Source organism: Salmo trutta, chromosome 29, assembly GCF_901001165.1.
Source record: "Salmo trutta chromosome 29, fSalTru1.1, whole genome shotgun sequence".
Classification (NCBI taxonomy): Eukaryota; Metazoa; Chordata; class Actinopteri; order Salmoniformes; family Salmonidae; genus Salmo; species Salmo trutta.
Window position 1 is genome coordinate 606748 of NC_042985.1, and position 25667 is coordinate 632414.

Consider the following 25667-nt stretch of genomic DNA (forward strand, 5'->3'; position numbering starts at 1 on the left):
ATTTATGTGCAAACAGTACATATAGGATTCAGAGGTTGTGTGAGCATCATTCCCTGTGCACATTATATTTAACTAGGCAAGTCAGTTAAGAACAAATTCTTATTTACAATGACGGCCTACCCCAGCCAAATGCAGACGACACTGGATCAATTGTGCGCCGCCCTCTATAGGACTCTCAATCACGGCCGGTTGTGATACAGCCTGGAATCCGAACCAGGGTCTGTAGGGACGCCTCTAGCACTGAGATGCAGTGCCACTCGGGAGCCCCACGTTGACAGAGAGATAAGGTGTGTGTTTCTTTCTATGACATAGGGAGCCAAAGTAGTCCAGAATGTGGGGAAATATTCCCATTGACACATACTACAGTAGTTGCTATTCATTATAGTACAGAGATGCGACAGTTTATCTACCACAGATTTCCAAAGAGGACACAAGATATAACTTGTCACATTTTTTTTCTTTTTTAAGCAAACCTAAGCTACTACAGTACAACGGTGATGCTAAATATAAACATATTTCACAATTATAAACTAGGTGGTTCGAGCCCTGAATGCTGATTGGCTGACAGCCGTGGTATACTACAGGTATAACAAAACATGTATTTTAACTGCTCTAATTACATTGATAACCAGTTTATAAAGGCACCTGAAGGGGGTTGTGGTATATGGGCAATATACCACAGCTAAGGGCTCCGCATTGCGTCATGCATAAGAACAGCCCTTAGCTGTGGTATATTGGCCATATACCACAACCCCTCGGGCCATATTGCTTAAATATACTCATGCAGAAACGTATATTTAAGTCTATGAGGGGTGGGGCTTATTGGGCATTACTAACAGCCAACCAGAGGGTTAAGGGGGAGTTCAACACATAGTGTGGCCAAAACCTGAACCAAACCACAGCAAAGAAATGATATGACCATAAAGGAGTCAGAGAATAAGACTCTCCCTCCCCCCAATTTCCTTAAACATTTCATTTCTCCCAATTTTTTAAAAAGCAACTTAAGTATTTGATGTTACAAACATGAATACATTTCCAATGACTTCTTAGATTGGAACATCCTTTTCAAGTTGCATTTTTCCTGCATCCAACAAGGTGACCACAGTTGATCAGGGTCACGGGTAGTGGATGTACTGTTTTCAGTTGATCTGGGTCACGGGTAGTTGATGTACTGTTTTCAGTTGATCTGGGTCATGGGTAGTTGGAAGTCACTAATGAAGGGCAGAACATGGGCATGATTACCTTGGTGTGAGGAGGAAGGTGTCAATAATAACTTCATGGTTAGGATTAAGCAGAGTTTTACCATTGTTTATGCAAAAGGAGGGAAGGGGGGGGTATGTGGGTGTGTAACTAAATGTAAATAATGAATGTGTGGTTATATACAAAAGAAGAAGGTGTCAGGAAGAGTGTTGCTGTACGCCTGGCGGGCAACGTTCCATGTCACCGTGTGTGTTCACACTGTACAGGCGCTCAACAGCAGCAGACCTGCTCAATGTATACAGGGGGCTGCAGGATAACCACCTCCTTCAGCAGTGTGCTGGACCGTGTGCTCCTGGAGGGCTCCCAGGTTCACAAAACGCTCCCCGCACCACACGCACTTAAACTGGGCTTCCCGCGAGTGCACCGCCTGGTGCTTCACCAGGTGTTCCCGCTGTTTGAAGCTCTTGTCGCAGCTGGAGCACTTGTAGGGCTTCTCCCCGGTGTGAACGCGGCGGTGACGTTGCAGCTCCGAGGAATACTTGAAGCGCTTCTCGCAGTCGGGGCACTTCAGGGGCTTCTCCCTGGATGGGTCGCAGCGGTGCGTCACGAACTCAGACGGCGACAGGAAGCGTCGGTTGCACAGGGAGCACTTCAGCGGCTTCTCCTGACAGCTGGAGTTCTGGTGACGCTGGAGCGTCGACTTCTTCTTGTAGCCTTTGCCACACACGTCACACTTGTAGGGCTTCTCCACCGCCGGCGTGGCCGCGGTCACGGAGCCAGACGCCGACCCTGAGCCGGTGCATTTGTGCCGGAGCAGTTCACCGGATTGGCTGAAACCTTTCTGGCAGGAAGCACACTTGAACAGGCTCTCCATGCCATGGACGTGCTGGTGGTACAGTAGGTGGGAGGGCTGCAGGAAACCCTTGTCGCATAGGTTACACTTAAAAGGCCGGTCGGCTGGGTTCTTGTGAGTGCGGCGGTGACGAACGAGGGCGTACTGCTGCTTGAAGCTCATCTGGCACTCCTCGCACTGGAACGGCCGTTCCTCGGAGTGAGTGCGTTCGTGCTGCCGCAGATCCGATGGCCGTTTGAAGCCCTTCCCACACGAGCCGCAACGGAACGGCCTGTCCAAGGTCACTGTGGGCTGGCACTGGTGGTGCAGGAGCTCCGACGACTCTTTGAAGTGCATCTCGCACAAATTGCACTTAAACAGGTGCTCGCCGGAGTGGGCGTACATGTGGCGCACGAGGTGTGAGCGGTGCTTGAAGCACTTTTCACAGACAGCACACTTGTAGGGCCGCTCTGAGCTGTGGGTGCGCTGGTGGTGGGCCAGGTGAGAGGACTGGCTGAAGCTCTTGTCACAGGTGTCACACTTGTAGGGCTTTTCTCCCGTGTGTACCCGCTCGTGTCGCGACAACTCAGACAGATGCCGAAAGCCCTTGTGGCACACTGAGCACTTGTAGGGCCTGTCTGGTCCCGAAGCCTCAAACGCTGTAGGGGCTGAGGCTCCGCACGCTGCCCCGCCACTGGAGGCCTCGCCGGTGGACGGGTTGGCAGCGGAGGAGGTGGGGGTGTTGTTGCCAGAGCCCGGGCGGTAGGTCTTCTCACAGATGGAACACTTCATGGGGTTGTTGCCGTTGTTGTGGGCGTTGTGGTGCTGTGCCAGCGAGGTGAGCAGAGAGAAACCCATCTTACACACGCCACACACAAACGGCTTCTGCTCCACCTGTACACACTGATGCTCCAACAGATCAGTGGCCTGGCAGAAGATCTTCATACACTGGGTACACTGGAAGGACCGATCCCCAGTCCCCATACACTGGTGCTCATGTGGATTAGCTAGGTGGGATATGTCATGGCCGCAGGCTCCGCACTTGTGCCCTCCCTCGCCCCCTACCTGTAGGGAAGGCTGCTGGGCGGGTACAGCATGCTGTTGGCCGTGCTGGGGCTGCTGCTGGAGGGAGGCCACATCCGGCTGGAGGACGATCCCGTACACGGCACAGCCCAGGGCGCTGTCGGAGCCCGGGGGGAGGTTGTGCACCACGGTGGGTGGGGAGACCACTGTGTGCTGCTGCTGCCACGCCTCAGTCATCCTGCTGCTTCGCACGTATTGATTCACTTTTCACTGTGTGACGGGAGGCCCAGGAGTATCAAATAAGGCCCGGCTATGGGGGCAGGTTTTGGTCGGGCTGGTGATGTCCAACAGGGGTGTTTTCTACCGGCTCTTAACGACGTCTGTTATCAATAGGTGACACACCTCTAGTAAAAGGGCAGAAACCCTACAGATGGAAAGACAGAGGGGGTATATGAACATGATGCAAATGTATCCGATACATATTTTATGCAATGGATCCATGTATGTTATTTATTTAACCTTTTATTTACCTAGGAAAGTAAGTTAAGAACAAATTCTTATTTACAATGACGGCCTACACCGGCCAATCCCGTACGACGCTGGGTCAATTGGTCGCCGCCCTATGGGACTCTCAATCAAGGCCGGTTGTGATACAGCCTGGAATCGAACCAGGGTGTCTGTAGTGACGCATCTAGCGCTGAGATGCAGTGCCTTAGACCGCTGAACCAGGGTCTGTAGTGACGCCTCTAGCACTGAGATGTAGTGCCTTAGACCGCTGAACCAGGGTCTGTAGTGACGCCTCTAGCACTGAGATGTAGTGCCTTAGACCGCTGAACCAGGGTGTCTGTAGTGACGCCTCTACCACTGAGATGCAGTGCCTTAGACCGCTGCGCCACTCGGTAAGCCATGTGCATTGTTTTTAACTGCAACGCAATGGTGTTACCAAAGCTATGGTATTAATACTCTCAAAACAACTGCCATTCTACTGTGTATTAGGATTTTATACATTTTGAGATGGACATAGGCTACAGTTTAAAGGTTAGCTACAGATTTTAAAACCAGATAATGTGATTCAAGCCCCCCCAAAAAATGTGATCATTACACTGGTAGTTACAGGTGCCTATACAAAACCTCACCAGAGATTTTAACTAAACTGATATTGGCGATACCATCTTCGTCCTCGATTAATGTAAAATGTTTGTGTCCAGTTGCAGGGGGTTTGTTTAAATGTAGAAAAATGCTCCGTTATTAAAATAAATAGTTTTTCTACATGAAGTAATCCAACAATGTCTACGCCGCCATGTTGTCTATTTCAAGTCTTCTCTCATTGATCGAGACAGGTGTTTGTCATCATGACATGCGACACCACCGGTCTCAATCAACGACAGATGATTTAAAAAGACAAGATAGCGTGTGTAGACATTGTTGGATTAATTCATGGAGCCAAAAAATATATATATATTTTAACAATGGAGCATTTTCTAGATTCAAACGGACATGGTCATTCTTGTTTCCATGAATCGAGGGCGACAGTCACCCAAGTCATAGACTGTTCTCTCTGCTACCGCACGGCAAGCGGTAACGGAGCGCCAAGTCCAGCTCCAAGTCCAGCTCCAAAAGGCTCCTTAACAGCTTCTAAGACTGCTGAACAATTAACCAAATGGCCACCCAGACTATTTACATTGTGTATTTACATTGTTTTAATACTGCTGCTACTCACTGTTTATTATCTATGCATAGTCACTTTACCCCTACCTACATGTACAAATTACCTGACTAACCTGTACCCCCACACATTGACTCGGTACCGGTACCAGTACCCCCTGCATATAGCCACATTATTGTCACCTAATCTTAGTGTTACTTTTAATTGCATTTTTTACTTTCGTTTATTTAGCAAATATTTTCTTAATTCTATTTCTTGAACTACATTGTTGATTAAGGGCTTGTAAGTAAGCATTTCACTGTAAGATCTAAACCTGTTGTATTCGGCGCATCTGACAAATACAATCTCATTTGATAGTATCGCCAGGTTAGTTGATAAATCTGACTGTTTTGTATAGCCACACCTGTAACTAGCAGTATAATGGTAAAACATGTTTTAGAGTGTTACCATATGTAGCTACATAAAGGCAGGATGAGATTGCAGCAGATTGTGTGCTGTTGGTTTGTTTTGAGCTGTACATATGAACAACAGCATCACTACAAGTTACCTGTATAGCTAACTAGAGATGCTGAGACTAGGTCCAGTCACTAACATCACACTCAACTACATGTTCTCACATTTAAAACGTACAGTACATAACGCGGCTAAACAAATCAACTATTACATGATGCTAAATTATAACTGGGTGCAAGATTATAAACTAACGTTAGCTAGCTAGATAATAAATTGGTATGCAGCCACATATTTATTAGATACATAGCATTAACGTTAGCTAAGCAAATTACGTTGGTTAGCATGGCTAGTCGGTTTGCAAAAGCAGATTGCTAATCTCAAAAGATTTCCTCGAATGTATCATTGCATTACCTGGCTAATGTCTAGGCCTATAACGTCTCCGGTAACGAGCAACACAGCTGTTGTTAGCTAACGTTACTGTACTGCCTGAGAAAAGACGAACCAGACGGCTAGCTAGCTATTTCAGAGAGAGAAGACGTTAACGTCGAGGCCCGTCGTTGGTCTGGGATGGTGCTAGCCCCCGACCTAGGCCGCCCTACACCAGCTATACACTGCCTTTTCAAAAAGCGGCCTAATACATTTTCATGCAATCAGAAATACAACATTAAATAACATTTTACAACACGGTTGACAGCTTACATTTTCGGTATGGCTCTCAGACATTGAGTCAGCGTCTTCCTCTGGAGCCAGGACAGTAGTCGACCTTCGGTAAATACTTGGCTACGGCTAACGGAGGACGGTGGCGAGATGAGAAGCGGAACGCCATCCACTAATAATGTACACCGGAAATCTCCACAGCCTGCATAGCTGCATCACTCCCCAGGGTGTAGATTTAAATGTTACAGCTAGATTTTACCCTTCTGTATCATGATGCAAGGTGGTCCTTATTTTTCAGTCATCCAACCGGTCTCCTTCAATTTGGTATAACTTTGGTGTATAATTTTAACCCTCCTGCTGTGTTCCGGTCGAATTGGACCGATTTACAAGTTTTCTCTCTGACAAATGTAGTTCATTTAATCTGATTGTCATAAGGTTTCATGACTTTGTCCACACAGGGCATCTGAACACACAAAATACATTTGGATGATTTTCATATCATTTTGGGTTGTTTTATTTAACTTTTGTACACCTGTGGTGTTCTCGGTGACCGGTCATTAGAAATGAATGGGTGAGACTACAATTAGTGTATAAAACTTCCTCTCCCAGACCCCCACATGCATGTTTGTTTGAACACACACACACACCTCACTCCCCTTCTTGGCTTCCATGGCAACCCCTACCAGAACCTTTCCCCCAATAGAATCTTTCCCCCACGGGAACCACACCTGTTGGCATTCTAACAAACAATCGCAACATTATTTCAATAATATATAGAAGCTTTTCTCACAGCTCTGGTATATAAAAACTTTTTTGAGGCCTTGCTCACAATTCATTCTGTGGCAGCACAATGACCAAATGATATACTTACTGTATGTGAGGCTCTTGATCATATCGTTGATCATGACACTGATGAGGAGGAGAGTCCTTGTTAAACTTTGACATGAAGTAGTCTGTGATAAATAGCACAATATGTTTCATCTGAGTATTTGTTATAGTCAAAATAATCCATACATTATGCTTTTTTTTACTCAAAAACAAGTTGTATGAGCGCAGGTCAATGAGGCCTACAGGCCATAAATAGCAAATAGAAGTCCAAAGCTTATGTTCACAAGAACTTAAGTTGATAAAAGGTTCTAACACAACATTAGGTGATAATATATCTATTATTATGGATTTATAATCAGCTATAATGGGGCAGTCATTTTGGACCCGGAACACAGAATTAATTAAAATGAAACGAACACAACAGGAGGGTTAATGCATTGTAAAGCCAAATTCTATATTCGTTACTAATTGAAGCACTATGAACATTGATACACACTAGGCTACTGTAGCTGTAATCAGAATAGGTACAGATTGATGAACATTTCATTTTCCTGGATGGATGGGGTGGAGTTTAGTATATGGGTGGGAGTCACGGCACCAATGTGACTGATTGAGTTTTAATGTTCTCTGATCTGAGTCATCAGAGCCACAATTAATATATTACTTCAAGTAATCTTGTATAAGATTAAAAAGGATGCAACACAAATAAAATAAAGGTTAAGTATATAGTATGTCAGGTACAGTACAGTTACACACTGCACACGTTTACATAGTACTTACAATCAGTTTTGTGTATTTACAATGAAATTAACATGCAGGCAACATTGAAAAAAATGTAAATGTCCCCTCACTGGCTATAGAGACTTGGGCGTGCGCAGTACGTAGGGACGGCAAACGTTCAGCCTAATGCACAGACACTATGGAGGCTTGTGTCTAGAGCGCCTGGTTCCATTGTATGAGCATTTTGAAACCTTAATGGTGAAATTAGTGAGACATAGATGTCGTTGTTTCAGTAGTTTGAGTGGGCAACATATACTATCATCTTAAAATGACATGTTGAATTATTTATCAATATTAAATGATTGTATATTGCGCTAATGTCCCTGATGTGGCCAGTTTGTGTTACTACCTTACACAAGAGTGTTTTTTCTCAAATATATATACATATATATATATATTTATTGCAGATAAACCAGTATACATACAAGAAGTATACAAACAGACAATGATAACATATGCTAGGGGGTACAACAAATTACAGATTATACAAAGACCTTAAAAGGAACACACATATTGATTGTTTTAACAGATTTCTTATTAGAAGAATGTTGAATGTTTTATTAATTTCTTATTTATTTCACCTTTATTTAACCAGGTAGGCTAGTTGAGAACAAGTTCTCATTTACAACTGCGACCTGGCCAAGATAAAGCAAACCAGTTCGACACATACAACAACACAGTTACACATGGAATAAATAAACATACAGTCAATAATACAGTAGAAAAAGTCTATATACAGTGTGTGCAAATGAGGTAAGATAAGGGAGATAAGGCAATAAATAGGCCATGGTGGCGAAGTAATTACAATATACCAATTAAACACTGGAGTGATAGATGTGCAGAAGATGAATGTGCAAGTAGAGATACTGGGGTGCAAAGGAGCAAGATAAATAAATAAATGCAGTATGGGGATGAGGTAGTTGGATGGGCTATTTACAGATGGGCTACGTACAGGTGCAGTGATCTGTGAGCTGCTCTGACAGCTGGTGCTTAAAGCTAGTGAGGGAGATATGAGTCTCCAGCTTCAGTGATTTTTGCAGTTCGTTTCAGTCATTGGCAGCAGATAACTGGAAGGAAAGGCGGCCAAAGGAGGAATTGGCTTTGGGGGTGACCAGTGAGATATACCTGCTGGAGCGCGTGCTACCTGTGGGTGCTGCTATGTTGACAAGTGAGCTGAGATAAGGCGGGGCTCTAGCAAAGATTTGTAGATGACCTGGAGCCAGTGGGTTTGGCGACGAGTATGAAGCGAGGGCGTACAGGTTGCAGTGGTGGGTAGTATATGAGGCTTTGGTGACAAAACGGATGGCACTGTGAAAGACTGCATCCAATTTGTTGAGTAGAGTGTTGGAGGCTAATTTGTAAATGACATCGCCGGAGTCGAGGATCGGTACGATGGTCAGTTTTACGAGGCTATGTTTGGCAGCATGACTGAAGGATGCTTTGTTGCGAAATAGGAAGCCGATTCTAGATTTAATTTTGGATTGGAGATGCTTAATGTGTGTCTGGAAGTAGAGTTTACAGTCTAGTCAGACACCTAGGTATTTGTAGTTGTCCACATATTCTAAGTCAGAACCGTCCAGAGTAGTGATGCTGAACGGGCGGGCAGGTGCGGGCAGTGATCGGTTGAAGAGCATGCATTTAGTTTTACTTGCATTTAAGAGCAGTTGGAGGCCACGGAAGGAGAGTTGTATGGCATTGAAGCTCGTCTGGAGGTTAGTTAACACAGTGTCCAAAGAAGGGCCAGAAGTATACAGAATGGTGTCGTCTGCGTAGAGATGGATCAGAGAATCACCAGCAGCAAGAGCAACATCATTAATGTATACAGAGAAGAGAGTCGGCCCGAGAATTGAACCCTGTGGCACCCCCATAGAGACTGCCAGAGGTCCGGACAACAGGCCCTCCGATTTGACACACTGAACTCTATCAGAGAAGTAGTTGGTGAACCAGGCGAGGCAGTCATTTGAGAAACCAAGGCTGTTGAGTCTGCCGATAAGAATGTGATGATTGACAGAGTCGAAAGCCTTGGCCAGGTCGATGAATACGGCTGCACAGTAATATCTCTTATCGATGGCGGTTATGATATCGTTTAGGACCTTGAGCGTGGCTGAGGTGCACCCATGACCAGCTCTGAAACCAGATTGCATAGCGGAGAAGGTACGGTGAGATTTGAAATGGTCGGTAATCTGTTTGTTAACTTGGCTTTCGAAGACCTTAGAAAGGCAGGGTAGGATAGATATAAGTCTGTACCAGTTTGGGTCTAGAGTGTCTCCCCCTTTCAAGAGGGGGATGATCGCGGCAGCTTTCCAATCTTTGGGAATCTCAGACGATACAAAAGAGAGGTTGAACAGGCTAGTAATAGTGGTTGCAACAATTTCGTTAGATAATTTTAGAAAGAGAGGGTCCAGATTGTCTAGCCCGGCTGATTTGTTGGGGTCCAGATTTTGCAAGTCTTTCAGAACATCAGCTATGTGGATTTGGGTGAAGGAGAAATGGGGGAGGCTTGGGCGAGTTGCTGTGGGGGGTGCAGGGCTGTTGACCGGGGTAGGGGTAGCCAGGTGGAAAGCATGGCCAGCCGTAGAAAAATGCTTATTGAAATTCTCAATTATAATGGATTTATCGGTGGTGACAGTGTTTCCTAGCCTCAGTGCAGTGGGCAGCTGGGAGGAGGTGCTCTTATTCTCCATGGACTTTACAGTGTCCCAGAACATTGTGTTCTTAATGTACTGCTCCATTTCCTTATAGAAAACACGGAAGAGTGGTTTTTTATTAGTGAATTTACATTTATGAATATGACATTTTTCCATTAGCACAATTAGATTTATAAGGTAAAATAGTTTTTCTTTATCCTTATTATGGTTAAGGAAACCGAGCAGCACATTCTCCCATAAAAATAAAAAAAAGTCATCAAGATTATATATAATTATAAAACTATGAATATCTTTTCCATTATGTTTTTACATGTCGACAAATGCCAAAATAAATGCAAAACTGTTTCTGGATGCTCAACACAAAAAGTACAGTTAATGTCAATGTCTTTTTGGAGTTTCTTCAGGTCATGATTCACAGGGTAATACTTATGGATCATTCTGAAAGACACCTCTTCGACCTAATTAACAATTGTAACCGATAGTTAGCGATGGTGCGCGCTAATAGCGTTTCAATCGGTGACGTCACTCGCTCTGAGAGTTGAAGTAGTTGTTCCCCCTTGCGTTGCAAGATCCGCGGCTTTTGTGGCGCGATGGGTAAAGATGCTTCGTGGGGTGTCAGTTGTTGATGTGTTCAAGGGTCCCTGGTTTGAGCCCAGGTTGGGGCGAAGAGAGGGACGGAACCTACACTGTTACACAAGCAGGTAAAAACCATCATTTTTCCCAACAGATATTATTGACAAATGTATTCCAGTAAATTGTGACATAAGGAATGGATACAATATCCCTTTGAAATAAAGCACGTATAGATCTGTTGTTCTGAAGGAAAGCTTCTATTTTCACCACATAACATTTTGTGTAATTACACATCCTTTTCACCTCAGACTGGCGAAGGGGAAAGGGGGGATACCTAGTCAGTTGTACAACTGAATGCATTCAACTGAAATGTCTCTTCCGCATTTAACCCTTAATCTACACCCGGTAAACAGTGGGTTAACTGCCTTGTTCAGGGGCAGAATGACAGATTATAACCTTGTCAGCTCAGGGATTCGATCCTGCGACCTTTCGGTTACTGGTCCAACGCTCTAACCACTATGTTAGTATGAACGTTTATATTCATCACGATGACTTAAAACAGATCAATCAATATATGTTGTTTTGTACAGGTCATTTTGGGATGCGCGGGACTTAATGAAATGGATGGGGAAATTCGGAGCAGTCCCGCTATAAAAGTCGCTGACATTCAAACTAGCACTTAAATCGCAACCGATCGTTGTCACTGTTGATATCTTATGCTGTTTAAATGAACTAACAGAAAAAGAGGTCTGTTCTCTTTCCCATAATGGCAGCTTCCCGAAGTTGCAACTCAACATCCGAAATGCCAAAATATAGATTGAATCCTTCTACAAGTTCTCATCTAACCATCCATGTATAGGTTTTTTCAAGTTTCCATTCGGCCTTGGCATGGTGTTAGTTTAAACAGGGATACACCCCAGACGTTTACCCCCTGTTCTGTTGATTTCAGGGTGACATCGGTAAAGTTATTAACAATTTATTTTTTAGCGTTACACTTACCGCGTTGGCCAACCACTTTAATCAAAATGCAACACTTAAAAAATGTAGCTAGATGTCTTCTACATATTGTCTTCTAACCAATGACCTAGACATTATTCCCAGATTCCGTTGTTTGAGCTGTGTTAGTTTAAACAGGCTGCGCAGCCTCATTTCCTCCTCTCTCGCCCATTTCATTTCAACGTGATGGACAAATACGTGCGTGTTGCGTTTCTCTTTCCGTTTTAGCGACCCAAAATGTAGCGGTGTGTTGTTCTCTAACCACGGAAGAAAAGATATCCAGTGTCCATGTGTTTTTAGTTGTTAGTTTCAATAGCACGTAGCCGACATCCTGATGTCTCCCCTAATCCATATCAGTGAATTATTGCCATGGTTTTTGGTGCGTGTTCAGTTTATAAGGTGCTCGTTAAAAACCAAATACAAGTAATATGATTACTATTGTTACACATGTATGTGTATATAGTACATTGTATGTTTAGCTTTTCAATATATCACGAACTGTTTGTGCATATTCGTTCTTGTTTTGGACAGTTAAAACTCTGTTTTTGACAATGGGCTATTTATCAAAATGTCCAACCAGGGTCTTATTAACAGGAAGAAGAGACTATCAACATTCATTTCCTATGGTATTGTACTTCATCAGATAAAAACTGCTGAATGAGTCAAAAAAACATGCTGCGTTGAATTGCTTTTGATGATCTCCCAGAAATCACGGGTTTGTTCTGCCTGGTAGGATCCTCAGCAGCCTGAAATATGTGGCGGAACAACCGGTTACTCCAAACCCCTAGTAAAGTTATTATAGCTTCCACTCCACGTCCACGCTGCATTACCACGCCAACATGAACTATTACAACGTTTACCTAACTAGCTACTGTACAGGACTACCAAGCTAGCAAACTTTATGTAGGTTTTCACCTCGCAATATTCACGAATAGAAGTTTGAAGAAATATTTCTCAACATGTTAAGTTTGAAGAAACGTCAGTCGAAGTCCTCGGGGGAATCAGGCGTCCACGAAGAAGAGTTTTGTCCGATTGAAGGCAGTGCGCTCACAAACCCAACTGGCAGCATCTCCGGGGAGAACACAGTAGAACTGAAAAGAACTATAACTCTATTGAATGGTGTTGCTATCATCGTGGGTAGCGTCATCGGTTCGGGGATATTCTTGACACCCATCGGGGTAGTGAAGGAAGCTGGTTCTGTCGGACTGTCGTTGATCATTTGGGCAGTGTGTGGGTTGTTCTCGACAGTGGGGGCCCTGTGCTATGCTGAATTAGGGACCACCATCTCCAAATCTGGTGGAGATTATGCCTACATTCTTGAGGTCTATGGGTCTCTTCCTGCATTCCTAAAACTCTGGATAGAACTGCTGATCATCCGCCCTTCTTCTCAGTACATCGTTTCTTATGTATTTGCTAGTTATTTACTCAAACCCGTCTTCCCGTGCTCTCCAGTACCAGAGCGTGTAGCTAAATTGATCGCCTGCCAGTGTATATGTAAGTTACTTTGCTTTATGAGATACATATGTTCTCTCAACACTTTGAATGAACCTATTTTTTATGTATTTATTATTTCACCTTTATTTAACCAGGTAGGCAAGTTGAGAACAAGTTCTCATTTACAATTGCAACCTTGCCAAGATAAAGCAAAGCAGTTTGACACATACAACACAGAGTTACACATGGAGTAAAACAACATACAATCAATAATACAGTAGAAAAATAAGTCTATATACAATGTGAGCAAATGAGGTGAGATAAGGGAGGTAAAGGCAAAAAAGGCCATGGTGGCGAAGTAAATACAATATAGCAAGTAAAACACTGTTAAACCAATATTTCCTGTCTGGTTGCAGCATCTACGTATCAAATTCCATGCATCGTAAACGACAGGTGTAGGTAGACTAACAGTGAAACACGTACTTACGCGGCCCTAACCAACAATGCTGAGGGAAAGTAGAGAAATAATAGAAAAGTAAAACATGTAATAATAAATACGCAATGAGTAAAGATAACTCTGCTTTATACACGGGATACCACGATGTGCAGGGGTACAGTTGAAGTCAGAAGATTACATACACGTCAGCCAAATACATTTAAACTCTGTTTTTCACAATTCCTGACATTTAATCCTAGTAAAATTTCCCTGTCTTAGGTCAGTTAGGATCACCACTTTATTTTAAGAATGTGAAGCGTCAGAATAATAGTAGAGAGAATGATTTATTTCAGCTTTTATTTCTTTCATCACATTCCCAGTGGGTCAGAAGTTTACATACACTCAATTAGTATTTGGTAGCATTGCCTTTAAATTGTTTAACTTGGGTCAAACCTTCCACACGCTTCCCACAATAAGTTGGGTGAATTTTGGCCCAATCTTCCTGACAGAGCTGGTGTAACTGAGTCAGGTTTGTAGGCCTCCTTGCTCACACACGCTTTTTCAGTTCTGCCCACAAATCTTCTATAGGATTGAGGTCAGAGCTTTGTGATGGCCACTCCAATACCTTGACTTTGTTGTCCTTAAGCCATTTTGCCACAACTTTGGAAGTATGCTTGGGGTCATTGTCCATTTGGAAGACCCATTAGCGACCAAGCTTTAACTTCCTGACTGATGTCTTGAGATGTTGCTTCAATATATCCACTTAATTTTCCTGCCTCATGATGCCATCTATTTTGTGAAGTGCACCAGTCCATCCTGCAGCAAAGCACCCCCACAACAGGATGCTGCCACCCCCATGCTTCACGGTTGGGATGGTGTTCTTCGGCTTGCAAGCCTCCCCCTTTTTCCTCCAAACATAACGATGGTCATTATGGCCAAACAGTTCTATTTTTGTTTCATCAGACCAGAGGACATTTCTTTAAAAAGTACGGTCTTTGTCCCCATGTACAGTTGCAAACCGTAGTCTGGCTTCTTTATGGCGGTTTTGAAGCAGTGGCTTCTTCCTTGCTGAGCGGCCTTTCAGGTTATGTCGATATAGGACTCGTTTACTGTGGATGTAGATACTTTTGTAACTTTTTACGCCAGCATCTTCACATGGTCCTTTGCTGTTGTTCTGGGATTGATTTGCACTATTCACACCAAAGTACGTTCATCTCTAGAAGACAGAACGTGTCTCCTTCCTGAGCGGTATGACGGCTGCGTGGTCCCATGGTGTTTATACTTGGTGTTTGGAAATTGCTCCCAAGGATGAACCAGACTTGTGGAGGTCTACAATTTTTTTGGCTGATTTCTTTTGATTTTCCCATGATGTCAAGCAAAGAAGCACTGAATTTGAAGGTAGGCCTTGAAATTCATCCACAGGTACACCTCCAATTGACTCAAATTATGTCAATTAGCCTATCAGAAGCTTCTAAAGTCATGACATCATTTTCTGGAATTTTCCACGCTGTTTAGAGGCACAGTCTACTTCGTGTATGTAAACTTCTGACCTACTGGAATTGTGATACAGTGAGTTAGAAGTGAAATAATCTGTCTGTAAACAATTGTTGGAAAAATGACTTGTGTCGTGCACAAAGTAGATGTCCTAACAGACTTGCCAAAACTATAGTTTGTTAACAAAAAATGTGTGGAGTGGTTGAAAAGTGAGTTAACCAGGTTAATGACTCCATCCTAAGTGTATGTAAACTTCCACCTTCAATTGTATCTACAATTCAAAATGTACAATACAACATGTATAATACCACCATACAACAATATTACAATGTTCGCGTGTATAGAGTGTGTGTGCTTGCGTGTGTGTGTATGTGGGTGTCTGTACCTGTGTGTGTGTTTCTTCACAGTCCCTGCTGTTCCATAAGGTGTATTTTTACCTGTTTTTAATAAAGAAATCTGATTCTACTGCTTGCATCAGTTACCTGATGTGGAATATAGTTCCATGTAGTCATGGCTCTATGTAGTACTCTGCGCCTCACATTACAAACGGATGCCCTTAGGACAGCAATTATTCTTGCCAGGTGGAAGGAACCAGCTGTCCTGTCTGACTGTCCGTTTTCACCATTCTGTTTTACTGTGAAATGAAATAGAATGGTGAACGCAGCGATCAGGCTGTTTCCAACAAGCTAGAAATTCTCCCCTAACCTGCAGAATAAACCTCTGTCTGTCTGTCTGTCTGTCTGTCTGTCTGTCTGTCTGTCTGTCTGTCTGTCTGTCTGTCTGTCTGTGTTCCAGTGCTCTTGACAGCAGTAAACTGCTGGAGTGTGAAGGCTGCCACACGGGTCCAGGATGTCTTCACTGCAGCCAAGCTCCTCGCTCTGGTGCTCATCATCATCCTCGGCTTTGTGCAGATTGGCAGAGGTGAGAAGTAGACACACAGACAGACTGAAGTGCTAGATACACACACAGAGATGAGAAGTAGACACACAGACAGACTGAAGTGCTAGATACACACACAGAGGTGAGAAGTAGACACAGACAGACTGAAGTGCTAGATACACACACAGAGGTGAGAAGTAGACACACAGACAGACTGAAGTGCTAGATACACACACAGAGGTGAGAAGTAGACACACAGACAGACTGAAGTGCTAGATACACACACAGAGGTGAGAAGTAGACACACAGACAGACTGAAGTGCTAGATACACACACAGAGGTGAGAAGTAGACACAGACAGACTGAAGTGCTAGATACACACACAGAGGTGAGAAGTAGACACACAGACAGACTGAAGTGCTAGATACACACACAGAGGTGAGAAGTAGACACACAGACAGACTGAAGTGCTAGATACACACACAGAGGTGAGAAGTAGACACACAGACAGACTGAAGTGCTAGATACACACACAGAGAAGTCTTGAATAAGAGTTTTTGTTGCAATCTGTCAGTCCACTCACAAACTTTCATCTCTTTCCAGGAGGGACGGAGCGTCTTTGGCCAGAGAACGCATTCGAAGGGACAAGGACGGACGTTGGCAGCTTTGGGTTGGCCCTGTACAGTGGCCTGTTTGCCTACGGAGGCTGGTATGTAGGGAGGAGGAGGCTGGTAGGTAGGGAGGAGGAGGCTGGTAGGTAGGGAGGAGGAGGCTGGTAGGTAGGGAGGAGGAGGTTGGCCCTGTACAGTGGCCTGTTTGCCTACGGAGGCTGGTAGGTAGGGAGGAGGAGGTTGGCCCTGTACAGTGGCCTGTTTGCCTACGGAGGCTGGTATGTAGGGAGGAGGAGGTTGGCCCTGTACAGTGGCCTGTTTGCCTACGGAGGCTGGTATGTAGGGAGGAGGAGGTTGGCCCTGTACAGTGGCCTGTTTGCCTACGGAGGCTGGTAAGTAGGGAGGAGGAGGTTGGCCCTGTACAGTGGCCTGTTTGCCTACGGAGGCTGGTAGGTAGAGAGGAGGAGGCTGGTAGGTAGGGAGGAGGAGGTTGGCCCTGTACAGTGGCCTGTTTGCCTACGGAGGCTGGTAAGTAGGGAGGAGGAGGTTGGCCCTGTACAGTGGCCTGTTTGCCTACGGAGGCTGGTAAGTAGGGAGGAGGAGGTTGGCCCTGTACAGTGGCCTGTTTGCCTACGGAGGCTGGTATGTAGGGAGGAGGAGGCTGGTAGGTAGGGAGGAGGAGGCTGGTAGGTAGAGAGGAGGAGGCTGGTAGGTAGAGAGGAGGAGGCTGGTATGTAGGGAGGAGGAGGCTGGTATGTAGGGAGGAGTAGGCTGGTAGGTAGGGAGGAGGAGGCTGGTAGGTAGGGAGGAGGAGGCTGGTATGTAGGGAGGAGGAGGCTGGTATGTAGGGAGGAGGAGGCTGGTAGGTAGGGAGGGAGGAGGAGGCTGGTATGTAGAGAGGAGGAGGCTGGTAGGTAGAGAGGAGGAGGCTGGTAAGTAGGGAGGAGGAGGCTGGTATGTAGGGAGGAGGATGCTGGTATGTAGGGAGGAGGAGGCTGGTATGTAGGGAGGAGGAGGCTGGTATGTAGAGAGGAGGAGGCTGGTAGGTAGAGAGGAGGAGGCTGGTAAGTAGGGAGGAGGAGGCTGGTATGTAGGGAGGAGGATGCTGGTATGTAGGGAGGAGGAGGCTGGTATGTAGGGAGGAGGAGGCTGGTATGTAGGGAGGAGGAGGCTGGTAGGTAAGGAGGAGGAGGCTGGTAGGTCGGGAGGAAGAGGCTGGTAGGTAGGGAGGAGGAGGCTGGTAGGTAGGGAGGAGGAGGCTGGTAGGTAGGGAGGAGGAGGCTGGTAGGTAGGGAGGAGGAGTCTGGTAGGTAAGGAGGAGGAGGCTGGTATGTAGGGAGGAGGAGGCTGGTATGTAGGGAGGAGGAGGCTGGTAGGTAGGGAGGAGGAGGCTGGTAGTTAGGGAGGAGGAGGCTGGTAGGTAGGGAGGAGGAGGCTGGTAGGTAAGGAGGAGGAGGCTGGTATGTAGGGAGGAGGGGGCTGGTATGTAGGGAGGAGGAGGCTGGTATGTAGGGAGGAGGAGGCTGGTATGTAGGGAGGAGGAGGCTGGTAGGTAGGGAGGAGGAGGCTGGTATGTAGAGAGGAGGAGGCTGGTAGGTAGAGAGGAGGAGGCTGGTAAGTAGGGAGGAGGATGCTGGTATGTAGGGAGGAGGAGGCTGGTATGTAGGGAGGAGGAGGCTGGTATGTAGGGAGGAGGAGGCTGGTAGGTAAGGAGGAGGAGGCTGGTAGGTCGGGAGGAAGAGGCTGGTAGGTAGGGAGGAGGAGGCTGGTAGGTAAGGAGGAGGAGGCTGGTAGGTAGGGAGGAGGAGGCTGGTAGGTAAGGAGGAGGAGGCTGGTAGGTAGGGAGGAGTAGGCTGGTAGGTAGAGAGGAGGAGGCTGGTAGGTAGGGAGGAGGAGGCTGGTAGGTAAGGAGGAGGAGGCTGGTAGGTAGGGAGGAGGAGGCTGGTAGGTAGGGAGGAGGAGGCTGGTAGGTAGGGAGGAGGAGGCTGGTAGGTAGGGAGGAGTAGGCTGGTAGGTAGGGAGGAGGAGGCTGGTAGGTAGGGAGGAGGAGGTTGGCCCTGTACAGTGGCCTGTTTGCCTACGGAGGCTGGTATGTAGGGAGGAGGAGGTTGGCCCTGTACAGTGGCCTGTTTGCCTACGGAGGCTGGTAGGTAGGGAGGAGGAGGTTGGCCCTGTACAGTGGCCTGTTTGCCTACGGAGGCTGGTATGTAGGGAGGAGGAGGTTGGCCCTGTACAGTGGCCTGTTTGCCTACGGAGGCTGGTAAGTAGGGAGGAGGAGGTTGGCCCTGTACAGTGGCCTGTTTGCCTACGGAGGCTGGTAGGTAGAGAGGAGGAGGCTGGTAGGTAGGGAGGAGGAGGTTGGCCCTGTACAGTGGCCTGTTTGCCTACGGAGGCTGGTAAGTAGGGAGGAGGAGGTTGGCCCTGTACAGTGGCCTGTTTGCCTACGGAGGCTGGTATGTAGGGAGGAGGAGGCTGGTAGGTAGGGAGGAGGAGGCTGGTAGGTAGGGAGGAGGAGGCTGGTAGGTAGGGAGGAGGAGGCTGGTAGGTAGGTAGGGAGGAGGAGGCTGGTATGTAGGGAGGAGGTTGCTGGTAAGTAGGGAGGAGGAGGCTGGTATGTAGGGAGGAGGAGGCTGGTCGTTCGGGAGGAGGAGGCTGGTAGTTAGGGAGGAGGAGGTTGGTAGGTAGGGAGGAGGAGGCTGGTCGTTCGGGAGGAGGAGGCTGGTAGTTAGGGAGGAGGAGGCTGGTAGATAGGGAGGGAGGAGGCTGGTAGGTAGAGAGGAGGAGGCTGGTAAGTAGGGAGGAGGAGGCTGGTAGGTAGGGAGGAGTAGGCTGATATGTAGGAAGGAGGAGGCTGGTAGTTAGGGAGGAGGAGGCTGGTAGGTAAGGAGGAGGAGGCTGGTAGGTAGTGAGGAGGAGGCTGGTATGTAGGGAGGAGGAGGCTGGTAGTTAGGGAGGAGGAGGCTGGTAGTTAGGGAGGAGGGAACAGAACTAGTGTTTGGGATAAATGTGTGTCCGGTTCTCAGACCCAGATTAAACCTAGTCCTTTACTACAGAACACTTTACCTGCTTCTTAGTCTGGTCCAGTGTCTATGTATTCATTATCATTTTAAACCACTGAAATATCTGTCTAGTTTGAATAAATAACAAACATGTCAAAGTAAGCTAGGTGTAGACATGATGAATACAGCGCTGTTTATAATGGTATAGGCCTACTGTCTGTCTGGCATCTTTACCACAGTGGTTCATAATGGTATAGGCCTACTGTCTGTCTGGCATCTCTACTACAGTGGTTCATAATGGTATAGGCCTACTGTCTGTCTGGCATCTCTACTACAGTGGTTCATAATGGTATAGGCCTACTGTCTGTCTGGCATTTCTACTACAGTGGTTCATAATGGTATAGGCCTACTGTCTGTCTGGCATCTCTACTACAGTGGTTCATAATGGTATAGGCCTACTGTCTGTCTGGCATCTCTACTACAGTGGTTCATAATGGTATAGGCCTACTGTCTGTCTGGCATCTCTACTACAGTGGTTCATAATGGTATAGGCCTACTGTCTGTCTGGCATCTCTACTACAGTGGTTCATAATGGTATAGGCCTACTGTCTGTCTGGCATCTCTAGTGCAGTGGTTCATAATGGTATAGGCCTACTGTCTGTCTGGCATCTCTACTACAGTGGTTCATAATGGTATAGGCCTACTGTCTGTCTGGCATCTCTAGTGCAGTAACGTGAAACACATTTTTTTTCATTTTTTTTCACAGGAATAATTTAAATTTAGTCACAGAAGAGATGATTCAGCCGCACAAGTAAGTCACCAGTAGTGCACTATATATATATATATATATATTTATATATATCTAGGTTATGTACAAAATGAGCAACAAACTAAATAGCACAGTTGGTTAGTCAGGCCATAAAACGGCAGCCATCGCCTCTATACGGTATACTAGGGTGACATTTTAGATTTTCTCCTCCCTGTCACCTGTTACCATGGTGACAGAGAAGGAGGTTTACGTTTGACCTTTCCTTGACCCTTGCTTTGTGTGTGTGTGTGTGTGTGTGTGTGTGTGTGTGTGTGTGTGTGTGTAGGAACCTGCCGCGTGCCATCATGCTCTCCCTGCCCGTGGTGACGGTGGTGTATGTCCTTACTAACCTGGCCTACTTCACCACCATCAGCCCTGAGGAGATGGTGGCTTCAGAGGCCGTGGCAGTGGTGAGACTACGAGCATGACGTTACCCACACACAGACACACACACAGCTACCCCTAACTCCAAGTAACTGTGACCTGCAGGACTTTGGTAACTTCCACCTGGGTGTCATGTCCTGGATCATCCCTGTGTTTGTGGGACTGTCCTGTTTCGGCTCCGTCAACGGATCTCTCTTCACTTCCTCCAGGTAACACACACACACACACACACACACACACACACACACACACACACACACACGCTAGCACACACACACACATACGCTAGCACACACACACATACGCTAGCACACACACAAACGCTAGCACACACACACACACACACACACGCTAGCACACACACACACACACACACACGCTAGCACACACACACACATACGCTAGCACACACACACACACACACACACACACACACACACACACACACACACACACACACACACACACACACACACACACACACACACACGCTAGCACACAAACCAAACACACAGACATATACAGAGCCTTGCAAAAGTATCCTTGGCATTTTTCCTATTTTGTTTTATTACAACCTGTAATTTAAATGTATTTTTATTTGGATTTCATGTAATGGACATACACAAAATAGTCAAAATTGTTGAAGTAAAAAAAAATAAAAATACTTGTTTCAATTTTTGTTTTAAATTTTAATGGAAAAGTGGTGGGTGCATATGTGAAGCCCCTAAATAAGATCTGATGCAATCAATTACCTTCAGAAGTCACATAATTAGTTAAATAAAGTCCACCAGTGTGCAATCTGTCACATGATCTGTCACATGATCTGTCACATGATCTCAGTATATTTATACACCTGTTCTGAAAGGCCCCAGAGTCTACAACACCACTAAGTAAGGGGCACCACCAAGCAAGTGGCACTATGAAGACCAAGGAGTTCTCCAAACAGGTCAGGGACAAAGTTGTGGAGAAGTACAGATCAGGGTTGGGTTATAAAAAAACATCAGAAACTTTGAACATCCCACAGAGCACCATTAAATCCATTATTAAAAAATGGAAAGAATATGGCACCACAACAAACAATGCCAAGAGAGGGCCACCTACCAAAACTCACGGACCAGGCAAGGAGGGAATTAATCAGAGAGGCAACAAAGACACCAAAGATAACCCTGAAGGAGCTGCGAAGCTCCACAGCGGAGATTGGAGTATCTGTCCATAGGACCACTTTAAGTTGTACACTCCATAGAGCTGGGCTTTACGGAAGAGTGGCCAGAAAAAAGCCATTGCTTCAAGAAAAAAATAAGTGAACACGTTTGGTGTTCGCCAAAATGCATGTGGGAGACTCCCCAAACATATGGAAGAAGGTACTCTGGTCAGATGAGATTAAAATTGAGCTTTTTGGCCATCAAGGAAAACTCTATGTCTGGCACAAACCCAGCACCTCTCATCACCCTAAGAAACACCATCCCCACAGTTAAGCATGGTGGTGGAAGGATAATGCTGTGGGGATGTTTTTCATCAGCAGGGACTGGGAAACTTGTCAGAATTGAAGGAATGATGGATGGCGCTAAATACAGAGAAATTCTTGAGGGAAACCTGTTTCAGTCTTCCAGAAATTTGAGACTGGGACGGAGGTTCACCTTCCAGCAGGACAATGACCCTAAGCATACTGCTAAAGCAACACTTGTGTAGCCTTGTCCAGCCTTGTGTAGGTCTACAATCTTGTCCCTGACATCCTTGGAGAGCTCTTTGGTCTTGGCCATGGTGGAGAGTTTGGAATCTGATTGATTGATTGCTTCTGTGGACAGGTGTCTTTTATACAGGTAACAAACTGAGATTAGGAGCACTCCCTTTAAGAGTGTGCTCCTAATCTCAGCTCGTTACCTGTATAAAAGACACCTGAGAGCCAGAAATCTTTCTGATTGAGAGGGGGTCAAATACTTATTTCCCTCATTAAAATGCAAATCAATTTATAACATTTTTGACATGCGTTTTTCTGGATTTTTTGTTGTTGTTATTCTGTCTCTCACTGTTCAAATAAACCTACCATTAAAATTATAGACTGATCATTTCTTTGTCAGTGGGCAAACGTACAAAATCAGCAGGGGATCAAATACTTTTTTCCCTCGCTGTAAATGTATTGGAATGGCCTAGTCAAAGCCCGGACCTCAATCCAATTGAGAATCTGTGGTATGACTTAAAGATTGCTGTACACCAGCGGAACCCATCCAACTTGAAGGAGCTGAAGCAGTTTTGCCTTGAAGAATGGGCAAAAATCCCAGTGTAAATCAAATGATACAAACCCCCCCAAAATCCATTTTAATTCCAGGTTGTAAGGCAACAAAATAGGAAAAATGCCAAGGCGGGTGAATACTTTCGCAAGACACTGTATATGCACACACACACCTCACAGCCCGCTCACCTCACAATATAACCTTCTAGAGTCAATGCACACAGGTCAACTTACATGCAGTACTGGGTACCTGTTTGTAATAGACTTCTCTCCATCTTTCTTTCTGTCAGGTTGTTTTTGGTCGGGTCACGAGAAGGTCACCTGCCCATTCTGTTGTCCATGATCCACCCGATCCTGCTCACCCCTCAGCCTTCACTCATCTTCACCGTGAGTCCTGTCATTATCAACCTTCTGTATGAATATTTATTTATTTAACCTCTCAATTGTTTGACTCCTGTTGTGTGAATCAGTGTTTGACTCCTGTTGTGTGAATCAGTGTTTGAGTCCTGTTGTGTGTATCAGTGTTTGACTCCTGTTGTGTGAATCAGTGTTTGACTCCTGTTGTGTGAATCAGTGTTTGACTCCTGTTGTGTGAATCAGTGTTTGACTCCTGTTGTGTGAATCAGTGTTTGACTCCTGTTGTGTGAATCAGTGTTTGATTCCTGTTGTGTGAATCAATGTTTGACTCCTGTTGTGTGTATCTGTGTTTGACTCCTGTTGTGTGAATCAGTGTTTGATTCCTGTTGTGTGTATCAGTGTTTGATTCCTGTTGTGTGAATCAGTGTTTGATTCCTGTTGTGTCAATCAGTGTTTGACCTTGGTCTATAACTATCCCACGTTAGTGTGTCTGTGGCTGCTAAATCAAATCATTCTTTATTTAAAACCGGAACACTTTCCAGGAAACCATCAAATGAAAGGGGTAAAATCAAACAGGAAGTACTAAAGGACTAAGAAGATGGTATGTTTTCTCTCTCTCTCTCTGTACATAGTGATGGTGCTGTATGTTGTCTCTCTCTGTACATAGTGACGGTGCTGTATGTTGTCTCTCTCTCTCTCTGTGCATAGTGACGGTGCTGTATGTTGTCTCTCTCTGTACATAGTGACGGTGCTGTATGTTGTCTCTCTCTCTCTCTGTGCATAGTGACGGTGCTGTATGTTGTCTCTCTCTGTACATAGTGACGGTGCTGTATGTTGTCTCTCTCTCTCTCTGTGCATAGTGACGGTGCTGTATGTTGTCTCTGTGCATAGTGACGGTGCTGTATGTTCTCTCTCTCTCAGTACATAGTGATGGTGCTGTATGTTGTCTCTCTCTGTGCATAATGACGGTGCTGTATGTTGTCTCTCTCTCTCAGTACATAATGACGGTGCTGTATGTTGTCTCTCTCTCTCAGTACATAATGACGGTGCTGTATGTTGTCTCTCTCTCTCTCAGTACATAGTGACGGTGCTGTATGTTGTCTCTCTCACTACATAGTGATGGTGCTGTATGTTGTCTCTCTCTGTGCATAGTGATGGTGCTGTATGTTGTCTCTCTCTGTGCATAGTGATGGTGCTGTATGTTGTCTCTCTCAGTACATAGTGACGGTGCTGTATGTTGTCTCTCTGTGCATAGTGATGGTGCTGTATGTTGTCTCTCTCAGTACATAGTGACGGTGCTGTATGTTGTCTCTCTCTGTGCATAGTGATGGTGCTGTATGTTGTCTCTCTCAGTACATAATGATGGTGCTGTACGTTCTCTCTCTCTCAGTACATAGTGACGGTGCTGTATGTTCTCTCTCTCTCAGTACATAGTGACGGTGCTGTATGTTCTCTTACTCTCTCAGTGCATAGTGACGGTGCTGTATGTTCTCTCTCTCTCAGTGCATAGTGACGGTGCTGTATGTTCTCTTACTCTCTCAGTGCATAGTGACGGTGCTGTATGTTCTCTCTCTCTCAGTGCATAGTGACGGTGCTGTATGTTCTCTTACTCTTTCAGTACATAGTGACGGTGCTGTATGTTGTCTCTCTCTCAGTACATAGTGACGGTGCTGTATGTTCTCTTACTCTCTCAGTGCATAGTGACGGTGCTGTATGTTGTCTCTCTCTCAGTACATAGTGACGGTGCTGTATGTTCTCTTACTCTCTCAGTACATAGTGACAGTGCTGTATGTTCTCTCTCTCTCAGTGCATAGTGACGGTGCTGTATGTTGTCTCTCTCTCAGTACATAGTGACGGTGCTGTATGTTCTCTCTCTCTCTCAGTACATAGTGACGGTGCTGTATGCTCTCTCTCTCTCAGTACATAGTGACGGTGCTGTATGTTCTCTCTCTCTCTCTCAGTACATAGTGACGGTGCTGTATGTTCTCTCTCTCTCAGTGCATAGTGACGGTGCTGTATGTTGTCTGTCTCTCAGTGCATAGTGACGGTGCTGTATGTTGTCTCTCTCTCAGTGCATAGTGACGGTGCTGTATGTTCTCTTACTCTCTCAGTGCATAGTGACGGTGCTGTATGTTCTCTTACTCTCTCAGTGCATAGTGACGGTGCTGTATGTTGTCTCTCTCTCAGTGCATAGTGACGGTGCTGTATGTTCTCTTACTCTCTCAGTACATAGTGACGGTGCTGTATGTTCTCTCTCAGTGCATTATGACGGTGCTGTATGTTCTCTCTCAGTGCATAGTGACGGTGCTGTATGTTCTCTCTCTCTCAGTACATAGTGACGGTGCTGTATGTTCTCTTACTCTCTCAGTGCATAGTGAC

At 45.6% G+C, this 25667-nt stretch overlaps 2 protein-coding genes across 3 annotated transcripts in view; one reads left to right on the top strand and one right to left on the bottom strand.

The window, feature by feature from the left end:
• Positions 1–745: 745 nt before the first annotated feature.
• Positions 746–6132, bottom strand: LOC115166714 (zinc finger protein 319-like). Its single transcript, XM_029720431.1, has 2 exons — positions 5874–6132; positions 746–3479 (listed from the first exon to the last, which is right to left on the bottom strand). Exon 2 carries the CDS (start codon positions 3290–3292, stop codon positions 1490–1492), a length of 1803 nt encoding a protein of 600 aa, XP_029576291.1. The 5' UTR covers positions 3293–3479; positions 5874–6132; the 3' UTR covers positions 746–1489.
• Positions 6133–11501: 5369 nt separating this feature from the next.
• Positions 11502–25667, top strand: part of LOC115166716 (large neutral amino acids transporter small subunit 1) — a 16455-nt gene continuing 2289 nt past the window's right edge. Inside the window, exons 1-7 of one of the 2 annotated variants that reach the window (XM_029720432.1) lie at positions 11502–13150; positions 15816–15941; positions 16503–16608; positions 20276–20320; positions 20604–20727; positions 20807–20910; positions 23222–23318. In XM_029720432.1, coding sequence (XP_029576292.1) covers positions 12616–13150; positions 15816–15941; positions 16503–16608; positions 20276–20320; positions 20604–20727; positions 20807–20910; positions 23222–23318 — 1137 coding nt within the window. In that variant the 5' untranslated portion in view covers positions 11502–12615. The remainder of the gene's footprint in view (positions 13151–15815; positions 15942–16502; positions 16609–20275; positions 20321–20603; positions 20728–20806; positions 20911–23221; positions 23319–25667) is intronic. The other variant, XM_029720433.1, reaches the window with a different exon arrangement.